This window comes from Thamnophis elegans, chromosome 1 (assembly GCF_009769535.1).
Source record: "Thamnophis elegans isolate rThaEle1 chromosome 1, rThaEle1.pri, whole genome shotgun sequence".
In the NCBI taxonomy this organism is placed as follows: Eukaryota; Metazoa; Chordata; class Lepidosauria; order Squamata; family Colubridae; genus Thamnophis; species Thamnophis elegans.
The window spans coordinates 53,334,508-53,354,712 of record NC_045541.1 but is presented as its reverse complement, the minus strand read 5'-3'; the positions used below and the strand labels follow the sequence as shown (position 1 = coordinate 53,354,712).

Here is a 20,205-nt window from a genome sequence, read left to right as displayed (position 1 = left end):
CAGGCTTAAGACATGTGCACAAGGTGCAGAGTTTAGTTATTTTTCAAGTTGCACAAGTGAAAGGGTGTTTATTGGCCTTGTGTAGGGCAATTTATTTTGCTGTCAATTAAAAAAAATCCCAGCTGCTAGATCAGTATGGAGTGGGAATATACAGAGTGCCATAGCAGAAAGCTTGCAGGTACATCATCAGGGGCATCCCACATTATCCTGTGCTTCCCCTGAACCCTGACAACCAGTCAGTCAGGTTGTCATTTTTATCCACAAATATCATTCTGGAAGACAGATTTCATTATATTAAGATTGATATCCACATATTAAAAAATGATCACGCTGTCATACAAGTCCGTTCTAGAAGGTTAGCATTTCCCCATAAATAAACAAGCATTGCTCTTTCAGAAGTATGACAACCATATTTAAAGATGGAACTGGCGGCACCTCGAAGAAACTCGGAAGAGTATGCATAATTTACACAGCTCAAGTGATCTATAAATTTTGGAATTGCCCAAGTGGTAGTACTCTCTATAAATAATAAGGATAATTTGTAAAAATCCTGTTGTACATTTTTGGGGGGAATATCACTACCCTAGTTTAAATTATCCAGTAATCCTCTTTTTTTTTGTTGGGAGAGGCCATAAATGCATTGGTCTTTTGAAGTGTATATTTAAAAGAAGGTCCAAGACGTTCCAGAAAATTAGTACACGTACTAAACAGAACTCATGTCACATCTAACCAAAGGATTATGTTTTACATTATGTAAGCAAATGTCAAGCATGAAGAATCAGGATCATGTGTTAAATTTCAGTTAAGATTATTTATTCTTCATACCTTTACACAAGAATCTAGTCAATTAACGGTCAGTATTAAATTGCTGCTAAATAAGAGTTAACACAATTCAAGAGGAACTAGATGCTTGTGGGAACGTAACGACTCCAGTGTCAGGCCTGCAGCTTTCTTTTGGATCTTTGGCCTGCCACACTTTCTATTATTCTACTATGCCTTTTTCTATTGTGGGAAAATGGGAGGGGGGAATTGTACGGAGTTATTTACTGTGTAGCCAAAACAAAATTCTTTCTAGAAAGCCAAGGTCATCCTTTGTCTCTGCACCTGATGAGAACTGGATGGGTTGAACTGCCAACATGGCAGTGGGAGATTGGACCATGTGATGGAATTGTGGGTGTGGGGCAAGATCTTGAACTTTCAACTAGGTGGGGAAAACCATGACGCTTTCAGATTCAGGTTTTCCCAGATGTGCCAGTATGACTCTCTTAATAAATTGAAACTTTGAGCAATACTTTGCCTTGGATTCTGATTTATTTTTGGATGCTATTTGGAACTCTGACATTCAGACTGATTTCTTTTTGATTCCAGGCTTTGCCTCTCCTCCAACATCAGATCCCATTGCACAAGCTTGATATCTGATCTTACTTGCAGCCCAAGCCAAAATAGTCAGTGACCAGCACGCACACAGCAGACTTAAGCATCCAATAGGAAGTGGGCAAATTCTACACTTTGATCATACCAGTAATAACACTGAGGCATTGTACTTTGTCCTTACTACAAGATTTGTGTCAGGAAAGAGGTAAAATGCCAGATGATATTAGGTTGCCTCCATAGCATGGTGGGGAATTATGTGGAGGTGATATAATAAAAACAAGTCCCTTAAAAAGTATTAGCCAGGCAGCTTCAGGTACAGATGAGTCCTGAAGTAAAGAAGCAAATGAGAATGCTGGTCTTGTTGTATTCGGGTCTTTTCCCATGTAAGATTGAGATTGTCTTGGCAATGTTTTGGCGAGGTCTCACTCGCCATCTTTAGGCTGGTGTTTTGGGCTTAAAGCCTGTTCGGAGCTGCCGTCTTTCTATTAACCTTGATGGAGTGTGTGAAGTGCTGGCTTTGTTTCAGTAAGTGGGTTGATTTGATGTGTGGCTGTACATGATTGGTAGATTGGAGCTGATTGGTGCTGGCTGTGTGTCCGTTGTTTTGTGTTGTAACAGCCTGGGTGGTGGGTGGGGCTCGTTTGTTGACTAGGGCTGGTTTCCAGATGTCTGGTAGGCGGGAGGTATTGTCATGTTTATTCATGTTATAGGGGTGTTTCTCTATTTTGATAGCTTCCATAATTCTTGTTGAAGTGTTCATTTTTGGAGATAAACCTGGTTCCTTCAAAATTAATTTCATGTCCTGTAGCTTTAAGGTGGATTCTGGGTCAATTTTCAAATATATGGGTCAAATATTTGCTATTTAAGAAACAACTTGTGCTTAGCTGAGATTTTTTGCTGTGTTTTGTCTTTATTTTTGAGGCTTCTTTGCAAAACTATTTTTTTCTTTTTCTGTCTTCCCATCTTCATATTGACCATTATTTCTATTTCTGATAGTTAATTGACATAGTAGTTTATATGTGCATTTAGAAGAGCAGGGGAAGTTTAATCACTGAAAATACTTTGTGTTCATCAGTCTAACAGTAATTGGAGAAAAAAGAATTAATCTTAGATAAGCTTACTTATTTTAAGTATATACAGAAAAAATATGTGAAAGAGATAAAATTAACATTTCCCAAACCTCCAAAATATTTCCTACCCCCTTTCTCCTTCATATATTATCTGAAAATAACCTTGTGAAGAGTTATAATTCCCTCAAGACAAACAAAAGATAAAAGGTATTAGACTGTAGTGAAATGAACTGTATAAAAGATACTTTACAGGAATAAATGTCCATTTTTTTCAGGGGCAATGGAGGGAAGGACAAAACTGGAGGAAATTTGTGGGGAACAATGGAGCAAGGCACACAACTAGAAAGTGACCATCTTACACTACTAGAGTGAAATGATTTGAAGGGATGGGCTTTTACATTGGAATTCACGGACAATTTATTAGACAATTTTCTCAAGCTCAAAAACTAAGAACAGGATGTGTAGTTACTTAAGAGTAGTTTCCTTTAATTGTCTTTACCTACCGACAGAAGCTTGCCACACTAAAGCAACTATTTGCATAACTACACATATATCTAGGAATAGCTAGGGGGGAACCGTTTTAACCCTCTTTCAGCAGGCCAAACTGTCTAAGCTCCACCGCCTCTTTGCCCATTGGAATGTAATCCTTCCTTTTGGGAATCCAGACTACATTCCACCATAAGTCTGTACTGAGTTGTCATTGAGTCATTAAGATCCCTCCTATGACATGTTTAATTTCTAGATAGGCAGAAGTTTGAAAGATAAAGATTTTAGAGATCCTAGTTTGTCAATTAAACTTGTTTCAAGCATCTCTCCGTGATACTGTGGGTTCAATAGATTTGTTTGGCTTTTCATAGTAGTCGGGGGGCTACCCTGCTGCTACTCAGGATGAAAGGCATGACAACTGTGTGAGAAAGGTCCAAATTTGAATGAAAGAAATAAAGCATTTTAATTTTGGAAGTTGGTAAAATAAATTGAAAGTCTCTTGCCTTGTACATTTTAAAAAAAACATCTAGTTTGTGTGTATGTGTTTGCTGAATTTATTACTCTTCAGAATTTTTAAGCTACAGAAAAATTATATGCATTTTGGCAGGAATCATTTGTATTACATGACCAAAAGGCAAACCAAGGTAAGTCTGTTTGGGTGCAAGAAGCACTGGCAAATGCAAATCTGCATTTATTTCCCGCTAGTTATCTCTCTAGAAGTCTCTGGATTATAGGTGATAATTTTAACTTACTTAAAGTAAGTTTACTTGTTGCATCTGATAAATCCTGTAAAATAAGTCATTTTAATAAGTAGGATAGACTGGATCAACTAATTTTACATATATATTCAAAATTTGATGCAATGTCTCAAATTCTATTTGCATTTGAAAACTAGAGATAGAGGTTAAAATTAATTTCAGCAGGGTAATGTTATAGAAGATGACAAGCTCAAGAAAGGAAGCAAACAGATATTAGGGTCCAATAAAAGACATGGTAAATTTTGCTTCTAAAACAGGAACTTCCAGAAGCTTTATGAGAGAAAGGCCCTTGATGTTACAGGAAATCATAGTCATGTTTTGTGGCCCGGCAGGAGCCGTTGGAACTGCCACCAGACTCCGACAGCGAGGGGCCTTATGAGTCGGCTCTGGAGGATGTGGAGGACCTTGGACAGGGTTCCGACTCCGAGCAGGGCACAGAGATTGGTTGGCCACCACGTGGCGCCTGAGCCTTGGATCAGTGGGGAGGAGACAAGAGAGAGCGATCCAGAAACCACCTGTGAGTTGTTCCGGGATGCACACCGTTGAAGGGCTACTTGGCGTCAAGAACAACTACGTAATTACAGGAGGTAATTACGCTCAGCTGATGCTCATTAAGCTCCTCTCCAGATTATTAAAGAGACTGCTTGTGCCACACCCTTCTTGCAGAAATCAATGTTAGGGACTAACGAGAAACAAACTTGGCAGGCTGGATTGCTGCCAGAGTTTGTTTGCATTGCTGCCAAGGTTTGTAGGACTTGCTGCCAAAGTGCTTATCTCTTTGTTGATTTGGCTTTCAGCCAACAAGAGTCTGGACTTATTAAAAAAACATTCTCATTTATGTTTGTCTCGGCTTTCATTCCTGGACGGAGGAGGGGGGTCAGAACAGATTGACTTCTGCCCAAGACAAACCTCCATTCAGCTACAATGGAGCAACTCCATTCTGAGAATGCCCAGTTGGCTCAACAGCTTGCTTTGCTGACTGGTCAAGTCTCTCAGCTTCTGGGACTTGCTAACCGCCCCCCCCCCCCATCTACAGAGGAAGTGCCCAATGGCTACACCAGACAAGTTTGATGGCAATCAAGCTATGTTTGCAGCGTTCCTGGAACAATGCCAGCTGTTTATCAGCTTGAGACTGGAGGTCTTTCCCACTGACCGAACAAAGGTGGGATTTATCATCAGCTTGCTCTCAGGCACAGCTGCCCGTTGGGCTACGCTGTTTCCAGGGCTTTTTTAATCATCTCTGGCTGATGTTTGAGGATCCCATTAAGAAAGAAACAGCCACCAGACTACTCAGGGCACTGCAGCAGGGTAATGGCTCCTTGCAGGATTATGTCAGCGAATTCCAGCTGCTTAGTCAGGACTCAGCTTGGAATGAGCCAGCCCTCATGGACACTTTTCAGGACGGGCTGTCCGATGACTTGCAGGATGAGCTGGTGAGGGTGGACAGGCCACCGACGTTCAACGCGTTGGTCCACTTGTGCCTCCGGATAGACGCCCGGCTGCAGAGGCGGAGGCCTCGCCATGTATCCCAGGAGACCACTAGTGTGCCGGTTCCTCAGGAGACTGCAGTTGCCAGGGGGAAGCCCATGGAGTGGGTGCCACCACACCCCGAGTGGCACACACAGTAATGGCCAGATGGCGCACAGGGGGATTGTGTTTTTCTTGTGGGGCTCTTGGACACTTAGCCACAGCTTGCCCTAAGAAGAGTAGGGGGGCTGCGAGGTCTGAGACCAACCCCTCAGCTCCAGAGCCACGTGTCAGAACTAGGGCGGGGCCCGATCCAAAGGAATCTGTGGATCGGGTGCAGTCCGAAATAGAGGTGGGTGGGCCGCCACGGCACATGGTTTTAGCAGCACATATCCTCTTGTCGGTTAGTCTGCGGGGAATTCCGGTCCATGCCTTGGTCGATTCTGGGGCTACCACGAACTTTATGGATGCGGCGTTTGCTACAGCATATGATGTCCCTCTGTGTCCAGTGGACCCACCAATGCCGGTCGAGACTATTGATGGCCGGTTGCTTCTGTCTGGGCCTATCAAGGCCGCCACCCAACCTTTGTGTTTGATCCTCGGGGAGCACGAGGAGGCCATCCAATTTTATGTGGCTTCGGGCCTGCATTTCCCCATGGTCTTGGGCTTGGCTTGGCTGCGTACGCACGACCCTCAGATCTACTGGTCACGTTTCCGTCCCTGCAATGCGTCGACCAGATCCGGCAGGTGTGTGCGGCCCAGGTACCCAGCTCGCCCAAGGTGGACATGCCACCAGGTTTAGCGGACTTCGCGGATGTCTTCAGCGAGCAGGAGGTGGATCAACTGCCACCGCCTTATGACTGTCCCATCGACCTGGTACCTGATGCGAAGCTCTCTATGGGTCATCTGTACTCCATGTCTGAGCCGGAGTTGGCCACGTTGCAGGACTTTCTTGTCAAGAACCTTGCCTGGGGGTTTATCCAGCCTTCGTCCTCGCCCTTGTCTGCCCCGGTTTTATTCGTGAAAAAGAAGACCGGGGATCTGAGACTTTGTTGCGATTACCGGCGCCTGAATGCCATCACGGTAAGTAACCGATACCCACTGCCCCTGTTTCTGGAGTTGTTGGAGCGGCTCCGGGAGGCAACGGTATTCATAAAGTTGGACTTGCATGGTGCCTACAACCTGGTTCGAGTCAGGGCAGGGGACGAATGGAACACCTCCTTGGCACCCGGTACGGACATTTCGAGTACATGATCATGCCGTTCAGGTTGACCAATGCGCCGGCGGTCTTCCAACATTTTATGAACGATATCTTCCAGGACCTGTTGGATCAGTTTGTCGTCATTTACCTGGACGACATCTTGATCTACTCGATGTCCCGGAAGGATCATCAACGTCATTTGCGTCTGGTCTTGCAGCGACTCCAAGAACATCGTTTGTTCGCAAAGCTGGAGAAGTGTCAGTTTTGGCAGACTACCATCGAGTTCCTGAGGCACCGTATCTCCCCTGAAGGAATTGCGATGGAGCCGGGCAAAGTGGAGGCGATGTGTAGCTGGCAACCTCCTCGATATATGAAGGATGTGCAGAGACTTCTCAGGTTTGCCATCTACTACCGGACCTTCATCCTCAGCTTTGCTTTCTTGACCGCACCCCTCACTCTGCTCCTGCAAAAGAAAGTGCCGTTTCGCTGGGGTCCCACAGAGCAGTGAGCGTTCGTGGCCCTGAAGCAGGCTTTTACGAAGGAGCCGATCTTGAAGCACCCTGATCCCCATCGTCCATTTGTCGTGGAAGCGGACGCGTCTGACATCATGGTGGGTGCAGTGTTATTGCAGGCTCATGCCCCTGATGGTACCCTTTTCCCTTGCGCTTAATACTCTCGGAAACTCAATCTTTCCGAGCACAATTACACCATATGGGAGAAGGAGTTGTTGGCTATCAAGGTGGCATTCGAGGCCTGGAGGCATCACCTGGAGGGGGCCAGGCATCAAGTCGAGGTCCAGACAGATCATGGGAATTTGGAGTTTTTGACCATGGCACGTAAGCTGAACCAACGCCAGATCCAGTAGTCTCTGTTCTTTGCCCAGTTCAATTTTAAGGTGACGTGCATCCCTAGTGCATTGAATCAAAGGGCGGATGCCCTGTCTAGGAAACCGGAGTACTCTGACCTTGCGGACTCGCTTCCACTCCAGACTGTTCTACCCTTCACTGCAGTTCATGAACCCGTGGATGTATGGTCTCTGATATGGGATGCGCAGGAGGGCGACAAGTGGGTGGTGCAACAAAAGGCAGAAGTAGGGCCGGCTTCCCCGTGAACCTTTGATGAGGACCTTTTGAGGTATCGGGACCAGCTCTATGTGCCTGCAGGGCCCCTCCGTTGACTGGTTCTTTCCCAGTGTCATGACACTCCAGCAGCAGGACATTTTGGTCTTTTCAAGACATTGCACCTGGTCTCCCGTACGTTCTGGTGGCCCCGCTTATGAGACGAAGTGCAGAAGTACGTGACGTCATGCGTCCAGTGTTGACAGGCCAAGTCAGTGACGGGAGTTCCTCCAGGTTTATTGCAGCCCTTGCCGACCTCGGACAGACCCTGGGGAGCCATGTCCATGGACTTCTTGACCGAGCTGCCTCTGTCATCAGGGTTTACCACGGTCCTCGTTGTGGTGGACATGCTCACCAAGGTGGCGCATTTCATCCCCTGTCGGAGATTGCCGACAGCCCGCACCAGGGCCGCATGTTCATCCAACACATGTTCCGCTTGCATGGTCTACCTGACCGGGTCGTTTTGGACCGTGGAACACAATTCATGGCCCAGTTTTGGAAAGGACTGATGTCAGCTCTAGATGTTGAAGTATGTTTGTCCTCGGTGCACCATCCCGAAACTGATGGGGGTACGGAGAAGTTGATTGGGATTCTAGAACAGTACCTGCGCTGTTTTGTGAATCAGCAGCAGAACAACTGGGCAGAGTACCTGGCCGTGGCGGAGTTTGCGTTTAACAACTCCCAGCACACCTCCACACGGACAACGCCCTTCATGGCTAACGTCTGGTACCACCCTCATTTTTTCCCTCTCACCTCGGTGGACTCCCCAGGCGGTCCACCAAGTGGTGTGCCGCTATCTGAACCAGGCGAAGGAGGATTACAAAAGGGTGGCAGGTAAGTCTCGGCGTGTGGTGCCGGAGTTGGCTGTGGGAGATCGCGTGTGGCTGTCCACACAGCATCTTCCATCCCACCGGCCGGCTAAGAAGTTAGACCACCGGTAACTTGGACCGTTCCCTGTCGAGACCATCATCAACCTGGTGGCCTATCGCCTGACCTTCCCACACTCGATGCGAGTGCACCCGGTGTTCCATCACTCACTTCTGATCCCTGAACGATTGGCTTGTCCTCTCCGCCGACCCTCTTCTTCTCAGCCATCATCGCATGCGGTGGACACGCAGCCACCACACGAAGTGGCCCGGATCCGTGACTCAAGATGGCTCAAGGAACGGTTCCAGTATTTGGTAGACTGGACGGACGAGGGGTCGGACGGGGGGACCTGGACCGATGCAACGGCCATGCATGGCCCTGCTCTGGTTCAAGCCTATCATGCGGACAACCCCTCCTGACCACATCCCGAGCGTCAGACCCGGAGGAAGGGCCCAGGGGTGAAGGATAGTGTTGTGGCCCGGCAGGAGCCGTTGGAGCTGCCACCAGACTCCGACAGCGAGGGGCCTTATGAGTCGGCCCTGGAGGATGTGGAGGACCCTGGACAGGGTTCTGACTCCGAGCAGGACGCAGAGAGACTGGTTGGTCACCAGGTGGCGCCTGAGCCTTGGATCAGTGGGGAGGAGACAAGAGACAGCGATCCAGAAACTACCTGTGAGTTGTTCCGGGATGCACGCCGTCAAAGGGCTACTCGGCATCAAGAATAACTATGTAATTTCAGGAGGTAATTACGCTCAGCTGATGCTCATTAAGTCCTCTCCAGATTATAAAAGAGACTGCTTGTGCCACGCCCTTCTTGCAGAAGTCAACATTAGGGACTAACGAGAAACAAACTTGGCAGGCTGGATTGCTGCCAGAGTTTGTTTGCATTGCTGCCAAGGTTTGTAGGACTTGCTGCCAAAGTGCTTATCCCTTTGTTGATTTGGCTTTCAGCCAACGAGAGTCTGGACTTATTAAAAAACATTCTCATTTACATTTGTCTTGGCTTTTGTTCCTGGACAGAGGAGTGGGGGTCAGAACAGTCATGTAGGGATAGATAGGTCAACAGTAACTTTAGTTGTGAAAGAGCACAATTGGTACATGCACTACATCTGTGTAAAAAAAAAACACTTTTCAGCATAAATGTTATCTAAGTATCTAAGGTAAAGGCTGGACACAGGAACAAACTCAAAGGCTTACTGACAAGAGGAATAAACGAGGACTGTGTGCTGCATCCAGTGAATTTGTAGCTAGAGGAATAAACACATTTAAGGAGTCCTCATACATAATGCATCACACTGGAGGCAAATATCAAGTGAACCCCAGCCTCTAGGGTTCTGTCCTTGGCTCTGTGTTAGTCAGAATTGTTATAAGTGATCTAGAGGATGGAAGGTAAGGGATGCTTATTGAAATTGCAGATGGCATCAAACCAGAGAGATTGGCTAATTAGGGAACAAAATTATAATTTCAAACAGCCAACACAGGTTTGAATGTTAAGACTAAACTAACAGGATGTCAAGTGTAAAATCCTGCATCTTAGGTAACAAAAATCACATGCATATGGAAGAATAATCCCCCCACAATTACATTGAAGTATAAATTGGCTTATTGAGAGGAGCTGTAACAGAAGCAAAAGCAGCAGCAGCCTAAAGACTTGTAGGTTTGCAAGCACTTTTTATAGAATTATGCAAATCATTTTATTTGATTGAATACAATTGCAGATATTCATTGGTATGTGCTAGGACATGGTAGTCAGTGTGATTGATAACGTTAATTGGGTTTGGGTTAATTCATGTGCGTATTTGAATTCATAACAAGAAGTGAAGAGAATTGGGATCATATCCCTCCTATATAGCAAAGGATTTTATACTAAAGTTATTATTTTAGGTTAGCCACTATTCAAAATTCTTGAATTCCCTATGTTAATTGCTAATCTTTTTTGGTCAGTTATTTTTTTTGTTAGTTCTTGATTATTTTGGTGCAGCTGAGAATTCCAAATACAGGATTGCTTTTTAACTGGGGTTTTGTTTTGCTTATTTCAAAAATATGCCTTGGAGTCTTCAAATTTTCTTCTAGAATGGAATATGAAAAGCTAATTTAGTAATGCTATCAGAAGATCTAGGAGTACTGGTGACCCACATCTTTGTATGACTAAGGTATGTGATGAAGCAACTAAAATAGCCAGTGCAGCCTAGAACTGTATTAATAGAAGCTATTTTCACTGTATTCTGTTCTAACAAGACCAGCTCTTAAGTACAGCACTTTTTAAAAATAACATAAAGAAGGTTCAGAAGAGAGTTACTAAGATAATGGTTCTGGAAACCAATCCCCTATGAGGTTCAGTTAGTGGAGCTGGGCATGTTTAATTTGCAAAAAAGAATATTAAGAGCAGCTACAAATATGTCAAAATCTTTTACATATAAGAGGAATGAACATGGACTGTGTTAGAACCAAATTGAAGAAATGACCAGTGGGTTAAATTTAAAACATAAGCAACCTAAGCTAAATATTAAGTGGGTTTTCTAGGTCAGCAGTCCCCAACCTTTGCAGTTTGGGAGCCTAGCTAGGAGGGAGAGGAAAACCAGGCCATACGAACATCAGACCGGCACGCATGTGCATGCAAATGCAGCTCAACTTGCACAAACAGCAGGCCAGCATGTGCATGAGAATGTGTGCACAGGTGCCAGCCCACCACTCATGCAAGTCAAGCAACGTGTATGTGCCAGCCCATCGCTCAAGGCAGCCCAGTTTCAAATTGGCCATGGCCCGGGAATGGGCTGTGGCTTGGGGGTTGGGGATCCCTGTTCTAGATGTTGAGAGCGTTAAGTAGTGGAACAATTTGCCTATAAGACTATGACCACCCCTTGCTGGAGGTTTTCAAATCAGGGCACAAATACATAAAATTTGTGCACAAGGTAGCACTAGATAATATATAAGATCACATCCACTGTTACATTATTTGATGTAAAGAATTTTGGAGAATGAGGGGTCCTTGGTGCTCGCTGAGCTTGCTTGTTTACTTGTAGATGTTTAATTACCCAAACTAGGTAATGTCATCAGTGCTAATTTTGCAGAAGCCCTGTGCAGCAAATTCAGGTTTTAGGGATTATCTCTTTGATACTTAGAATGCTTTTGTTATTTATATTGTCATGCCAGCAGGTGGAATTGAGGGCACATTTTGAACTATATCATTATAACATTTCAGGACCAAATGCTTACTTAGTGATTTGTTGAATCACTGAGGTAAACATCTGTAAAATATTTTCTTTTGAGTAGTCAAGTAATGATCAGGTTTGAAGACATATAGTATTATGTAATTTAGTATTTTTTGCTGTGCTTTTATTTGGCTTAGTTACTTCAAGGAGGAATTGAAAATCCTGGACAACAAAGGTTTTGCTTCTTGAACACTTTTGTTATAGATTTTTGGCTGCAAATCATGAAAATGACCTGTAATTTAAACTATCACATACCGGTTTATAGAAATCTCCTGTTTCTGCAATTTCTTATATATTTTATTTGTTTTAAGTTTACTCAATTCTAATATCTACTAGAATTGTATCTCTTTATTGATTCATCAGTGTTAAGCCTCAAAGCTGTCTTCTTAGACAATGACAATATATACCCTTCAGTACCTGTTGGCTATGCTGCACTGATGGGGTGGGGGAATGGAACTGTTATTGAAGCACATCCTGTACACCTAGTACAACTGGAATATCTGTCAAAGTATCTAAAAGTAGTGACTCTGCCACTTGAAATTAAGCTGGGATGCATCAAGTACTGTTTTTACGTATGCAAATAGGGCAGTTGTCCAAGAGATATTAAAAACAAAATGGCCTCTCTGAAAAAAAATTTGTTTCAGGACCGAAAAACAAGGCACCCTAACTACTTGTTGACCTGACAAATATATATTTTGCCTCTGCTTCACATAAGACTCAGACTGATAAAAAGTTTTGTGAAAGCAATGAACAAGGAAAGTGAAGGTGTTCGTTATTTGAGGTAGATGTTTCCTGATGCCCATATTAAGGATGGCATTTTTGTTGGTCCATATATCAGATATGTCATCAATGACAAGCAATTTAAATTTCTGTTAATAGGGGCAGAAAAAATTTCTGGATAGCATTCAAGGATGTGGTTGAGAATTTTCTTGGCAACTACAGAACACCAAGTTATAGTTAGCTAATTGACAAACTTTTTACAAAATACAGGATCCTGAAATGCAACATGTCACTGAAGATTTGTGTTCTGCATTCACTCTTGGACTTCTTTCCTGAAAATCTAGATACAATCAGTGACAGACACCATGAAAATTTTCAGCAACGTTGTCACAATGAAAAACTGTATCAGGACAACTAGAATCCATCAATGCTGGCTGACTCTCGTTGAACACTGCAGCAAGATGCATCAAACACTGAGTACCAACAAAAATCAGCAGCAAAACTTTTAGCCTGTTGAATTCATGCAATGTGTCGGAAATATTATGTAATTAAAAACATTATAGTCATTAAAAGTTAATTTCATATTTCTTGAGATTTCTATGTGAAATCTCGCCCTCTCATGGCTAGTTGTGGTTGAAGATATCAATAACTCATACAGGAGTCTGAACTAATCTCCTGGAGAGGGCTTTGAAATTAAGGAAAAGGTTGTTGTCAGGTGTTTAAAATTGCAGGCAAACACTATGTGTCCATGAAATATTGTGTTTGTTCCTGGTTTTTTTTGTTCATTTGTTTGCTTTTCTTTTCAAGGGGTCAAAAAGTGGTTTCAATGTGACTGGCCTCCAATTTCCTGTCTCAGACAAATTTGCTCTGTCAGGTGCTTTCAAACTTCTAGTTTGAGATTACTGTCTCCACTGTAGAATGTTGTTAACCACCTTCTACATGTTTAATAATACAGGTGTCTGGACTTTATGTAAGATTCATTATAAGACTTGTTTTCAATCTCTTAGGCATACTTCTGTACATCTGAAATGCATACTTACAGATAGGATAATATAGTTGTTGTTGTTTTTTTTAAAAAAAAGACCTGATAAATTGGGTATGTATTATAATAAATTTGATAGCCTCATCGATTTAAAAATAGAAAAGAAACAAGCAAACAAGTAGACTGCTCTGATCAAGAATAGATCGGGCAGCCCTTCAATATACCCTAGCTATTCCCCCAGTATCTTATTCCAACTGCATTAATTAAATTTGCAGCTGCCTTCCCTGTGGCGTTTCCAGTGAGAGAGGCAGTCAAGAAAGATGGTAATTGCTAGTTACTTTTGAGCTCAGGACCACATATTTCTCAAACTTGGTTTGGGTGATAGCAGTTTATCTTTTATATATAAATAACTCTTCTTAAATTTTGGGACATACCATGAGTTAGTGGATTAAATCTACAATGATGTTTACTTCTTAAAAGGCTTTGAATAGTGGCATTTTATTGCCCTTTGATGTACTTATGGCAGACACTTTGTGATTCCCATCAGATTGATTCTGAAATAAATCAGGGCACTCTATTTTCATTTTCATTGGAAAATGGTCCTCTAGGATACCGCTTCTAAAAATATTTCAGAAAACCACCCTGATAGATCCTTAGGCTAGAAATCATAACTTTGAGATGCTAGTTTTTCTACTGAGTTCATTGCATTTTGTATGGCATAGCATACTGCAAGGCCATACATAGATGATGAATAGATGATTAGTTTAGATAGAAGAAGACAATATCAGAGAGAACTGGACTTTGAGAGTCTCCATAGCATTTTGTGTTGCTGATACTCCTCCAGAGGAAGTAAGGCTTGAGAAAAACCCAAGGAGACCATTACAGAAAAGATCAATACTGGAAATATCTGTAGTAAAGAATTATACGTGAGCCAGTTGGAAGAATTAGATTTGCTAAAGCAGCAAATTAACACAAGTCCACTTGCTTAACCTGACAATTCAGTTTGTATTGCCAGGTAAGCAGCCAGCACTTTCTAACTGCCCGCATAAGGAGACTCTGAAATAAGAGAGGCCTGTATTTCTAAAAAGAGGTTGTAGGAGGCAGCATCAGTTGGAGTAAAGAAATAATTATAGGGAGTTCTGAGTAAATCAATAGAACTGTAAGAAATGGCATGCCCTTTGCTAATGATAATTAGTAAGAATTGTGTAATAGATGTATATTTAACAGTGACCATGTATTATCAGGAAGTTAAAGGCATACCAAAATGCATTTAACCATCATAAATCTGTGATAGCCGACAAGGCAAAATGAGGTTCTTATAACCGGATTGTGTTAACTTTTCCATTTGGTAGTCGAGCCAGCAATCACATTAAAATTAAAAGTATTGTCTGCATTTAAGCACGTTTAAACTCTACAAGAGCTTTCTTTGGATGTTTTTGTAGGTATACTATGTGTTCTGACCCCCTCCTCCGTTCAGTAACGAAAGCCGAGACAAGCGTAAAATGGAATGTCCTTTAATTAGCAAGTCCAGACTCTCGGTGGCTGAAAGCCAAATAAACACACTGATAAGGACTTTGGCAGCAAGTCCAAGAAACCTTGGCAGCAATGCAAACAAACTCTGGCAGCAATCCAGCCTGCCAAGTTCATTTCTCTTTAGTCCCAAACGTTGACTTCTGCAAGAAGGGTGTGCTACAAGCAGTCTCTTTTATAGTCTGGGAGAGGAGCTTAATGAGCATCAACTGAGCGTAATTACCTCCTGTAATTACGTAGTTGTTCTTGATGCCGAGTAGCCCTTTGACGGCATGCATCCCGGAACAACTCACAGTTGGTTTCTGGATCGCTCTCTCTTGTCTCCTCCCCACTGATCCAAGGCTCAGGTGCCGCCTGGTGGCCAACCAGTCTCTCTGCGCCCTGCTCGGTGTCGGAACCCTGTCCATGGTCCTCTACATCCTCCAGGGCCGACTCATAGGGGCCCTCGCTGTCGGAGTCTGGTGGCAGCTCCAATGGCTCCTGCCGGCCACAACACTATGCATCAATAATTGGGAAATTCTGAATGGTTAGAATAAAAGTTCAAGAGAATCTTGGAGAAAATAACTTATAAGCAAATTTTTAACACATCGATCTTGCAAGGTCCTTTTGAATGAGGAACTCTTTTGTGAGATTTGCGGAGGAAGCATATGTCTTTATAAATTACACATTTAATTTCAAATAAATATATAAAATGTATGCATACAGATATATGCAAATATATCCACAGTAACTCTGGAAATAGGTTATTTATGTCCTTGTTTTAGAAGCTAAGCAGTAGGTGTACAGAACTGTGATTATTTGAAGGCCAAGTGGTTACATTAATGGCTGAGATGGTATTTTGTTAGCTACTGCCTTCCACTATTATAATATCTATTCATTAGGAAGCTCTTCAGTCAATCAGTCACACTAGTTACCTCATGGCTTGATTGCTACAACATGCTGTACTTGGAGCTGCTTTAAAAGACTCTCCAGATGCTTACCCTGATTCAGAATGCAGACGCAGTATGGACAGTGAAGGGTGTGCCTTGATATGTCCATTTAATACCTCTGCTTCCTAGGCTACACTGATTTCCTGTTTGTTTCCAGGTGTAAATCAAGGTGATGATCATTATCTATAAATTCCTTCATGGCATAGGGCCAGATTACTTGAGGGACAGCCGATCTCTCATAATATCTGCACAGCTGTATTGTCTCGAGGGATTAGTGCACTCTGGGTTTCTGGAGTGGGGTTCCCTCTGAGATCTAGGTAGCCTCCACCCCACTGTTGTTTTGAAGAGCCTTGAAGACCTGGCTCTTTCTCTGGCCTTGGGCAAAGGTGAATGAATACCCTTGGGTATGTAAATAATAATAAATAAAGGAATAAAACAAAAAACACAGAGATACAGGAGACTGATAGCCACATATTTCCTCACGTAGAATTTGCAGAACATGTTCCCAGAGACATTGATTAGACTAACTGTAAGAAGCTATAGGGACACGGTGGCTCAGTGGCTAAGATGCTGAGCTTTTCAATCAGAAATGTCAGCGGTTCGAATCGCTAGCGCCACATAACGGAGTGAGCTCCTGTTACTTCTCCCAGCTTCTGCCAACCTAGCAGTTCAAAAGCTTGTAAAAATAGAAGTAGAAAAATAGGGACCACCTTTGGTGGGAAGGTAACAGCATTCCGTGCACCTTTACCATTTAGTCATGCTGGACAAATGACCACAGAGACGTCTTCAGACAGGGTGGGCTCTTCAACTTTGAAACGGAGATGAACACTACTCCCTAGAGTTGGGAACAACTAGCACATACCTTTACCGTTAAGAAGCTATAGATCTAATTACTTTATCAAATGTACTAGTGTTGCTTTCCATGTGTTTATACAGTTAGTCTAATTAAAATTTCAAGGAATCTATATCAGTGAGAGAGGGGAAAAAGTGTTAGATTTTGCCCAAAGCACGTATTGGAATTTGTAATTTATTTAATTGTCCACTGCCTTTATTATTTATATAAATAACTCAAGGCTGTGATTGTATCTAACAACACCTTCCTCCTATTTTCCCCACAGTAACAACCCTGTGAGGAAAGTTGGACTGAGAGAATCACTAGCCCAAAGTTGCCCAGCTGGCCAGTTAAGGCGGGAATGGAACACATTGTTTCCCGCTTTCTGGCTTGGAGCCTCAGCCAACCAACCAAACTGGTTCTTATGTCCAAGAATGTTATAAATTTGATCAACCCTATTCAAACTTAGACCTTAACATTTTAAAGCTAAATAGTATTTAAACTTTGGAGATGTTTTCTAGTTATTGGAATATTTCAGGTATTTAGATACTGGAAATGCTTTCCAGCTCATTCCAGATTTAAAGTATCTGAGCTCCATTTAATTGATCCAGTATTATTATTATTATTATACAATTGTATCACAGCGGCCAGTTGTTTCTCCGGATTTGGCATTGGTTACTAGTCGGGCCCCACCCAGGGGCCTAGGACGTCGTAACATATTTTCGTAATATGCGTGCAGATCCAAGCAGTGCAGCTTTTTGCATTTGACTGATGGTGATTTTATCAATTTTTAACTGTTTTAAATGTAATTCCAGTGCTTTTGGAATAGCACCCAGTGTGCCAATTACCACTGGAATTACCACTGCTGGTTTGTGCCATAGTCGTTGAATTTCGATTTTCAAGTCCTCGTATTTCATGGTTTTTTTCATATTCCTTCTCGTGGACCCTGCTATCACCTGGTGTTGCGATGTCTGTTATTGTAACCTTATTTTTCTCAACCAGTATGATGTCTGGTGTATTATGCGCCAGTATTTTGTCCGTTTGTATGTGAAAATCCCACAAGATCTTGACCATCTGATTTTCGGTGACTTTTTCAGGCTTATGTTCCCACCAGTTTGTTGCTCTTTTAATATTATAATTTTTGCACAAATTCCAATGGATCATTTGTGCTACTGAATTGTGCCGCAATTTATAATCCGTCTGCGTGATTTTTTTTACAGCAGATGAGTATGTGATCAACAGTTTCATCAGCTTCTTTGCAAAGTCTGCATTTGGCATCATCAGAGGATTTTTCGATTTTGGCCTTAATGGCATTTGTGCGGATAGCTTGTTCTTGCGCAGCCAGGATTAGTGACTCTGTTTCTTTCTTTAATGTACCTGCTGTTAACCATAACCAAGTTTTTTCACTGTCCATTTTATCTTTTATTTTTTCCAGAAATTGACCATGCAATGCTTTGTTCTGCCAACTCTCCATTTTTGTTTTTATCACATTTTTTCTGTATTCTTGTTTCGTCTGTTGGACCTTCAATAGATTTTTGTTCTTTACTTCGATTAATAGATGTTCATGATGATGATGATGATGATGATGATGATGATTACTAGTAGTAGTAGTAGTAGTATTAGTATTATTATTAGTATTATCTCTCTCTCCAGATTGCCTATGCTGCAGTGGATTGTGCCAAAGAACAAAACCGTGACTTGTGTAAGCAGGAAGGAGTGGATGGATATCCAACCTTTAACTATTATAATTATGGAAAATTTATAGAAAAATACAATGGAGACAGAGTGGTAAGTATATGCTGGAAAACAAAAGTCAGCTATTTTTAAATAAGCATATATGGGGTGGGACAGCATTTAGCAATGGAAATTTAATGCTTCCAGAAAGAAAGCCGCATTTGGTTATCATCTCGTCTCCTTGTGTATATTTGGCATGAAGTCCTTTTGGAACCTTTTATTGTGAGTCTTGCTTATTAAGTATCTGAGGGTATTTGGCATGAGTGAAAATTAGTCTCAAATTTTTGTATCCAATCCTAGCTAATGTAGCAGATAAACCCATCCGGAGGATGTTTGAAAACTCATTTTAAATTAAGTTTTCACTTGTCCTTTGGGTACACTGAAATTATGAGAGGGCATTCCAGAATATCCTAAAGGACTTCCTTTAACATTATTGCAGTTACATCATGTGGGAATTCTACAGAAATAGGGCCTTTACAATTTAATATTCAGTGAATAATAATGTGTTATAAATTTTTGATGTCTTATAGTTTGCTTTTAGAATGAGATTTTATCAGCCCAAAAGTCAGACACCTCCTTCTTAACAATTAAGAATTGAAACAATCTAGAGAATTTCTGACTAAAATATTTATTAGAAGGAAGGTTAAAGTTGCAACAGAAAAATTCCAGGTAGTCCTCAATTTATGAACACAATTGAGCCAAAAATTTATGTTGTTAAGCGAGACATTTGTTAAGTGAGTTTTGCTCCATTTTACAACCTTTATAGTCACAGTTGTTAAGTGAATCAGTACAGTTGTTAAGTTAGTAACACGGTTGTTAAGTGAATCTGCCTTTCCAATTGACTTTGCTTGTTAGAAGGTCGCAAAAGCTGTTCACATGACCCTCAGGACATTGCAACCGTCATAAATGTGAACCTGTTGCCAAACATCCAAATTTTGGTCACAAGGCCATGTGAATGCTGCAACAGTCATAAGTGTGAAAAATGGTCATAACAGACACTTTTTGTTAGTGCCTTTGTAACTTTGAACAGTCACTAAACAAACTGTTGTAAGTCAAGGATTACCTGCACCTTGGAATAGAAAACCTACTTTAAGGCAGCAATACTCAGAACTAGTTTCTGATACTTTTGGGTGCAAAGAGGAATATGCTTTTTTTGTTTGTTTGTTTCTCATTTTGGTAACGGATGTTAGTGTTAAGTATGAACTATCCTCATATTAACTACGAAGAGCACTAATTTGTTTTTAAGCCATAGTATTACTGATTTTATCAATTCAGTTACTTAAATTAAATGGCTTGTGAAAATGATAAATAGCAATAGTTTATACTACTCCATAGCATTTACAACACACTCTGGGTGGATTACAATATAAGCATTATTTGCACATTGCCCCCAACAATCTAGGTCCTCATTTTATTGACCTGGGAAGGATGGAAAGCTGAGTCAACTCCATTGAAATGGATCAAACTCCAGGCTAGGGCAGAGTTTGCCTGCAATACTGCATTCTAATCACTGGGCCATCAGGGTTCTTTTTAGGTCATGTTTAGATGATGATTTATCATATGAATGTTCTTTTAACATTCTTGGAAAATGTATTTTTCCCATTGTACTTTGGAAAAATTAATTAGTTGTTACGTTGCTTCATTTTTCTTTAATGACTGTTGTAGGCTTATCTCATAAACAGCTAAAATATGTGTGCTAGAAAAAACTATTATTGCCAAGCTATTATTAAATGACTCACCTGTGTACCTTTGCTTAAAGTAACATGCCTACTTACCTTCTCTTCCTTGCAGCTTGTTTTAAACAATGTTAGCTCTATTGACAATAATTCTGGGAATTCTTTTTAACATTATATTGAACCTTTATTCTTATTGAAGAAATCATCAAGATTTACAATGCTGTTAAAGTTCTAAATACATTTAAGGAC

At 41.8% G+C, this 20,205-nt stretch overlaps 1 protein-coding gene across 1 annotated transcript in view; it reads left to right on the top strand.

Annotated features, from left to right (window-relative positions):
• The window catches only part of PDIA5 (protein disulfide isomerase family A member 5), a 280,958-nt gene that overhangs the window by 253,767 nt on the left and 6,986 nt on the right, over nucleotides 1-20,205 (top strand). The window contains exon 16 of the mRNA XM_032217106.1: nucleotides 18,200-18,334. Within this exon, the coding sequence (XP_032072997.1) occupies nucleotides 18,200-18,334 (135 nt within the window). The remainder of the gene's footprint in view (nucleotides 1-18,199; nucleotides 18,335-20,205) is intronic.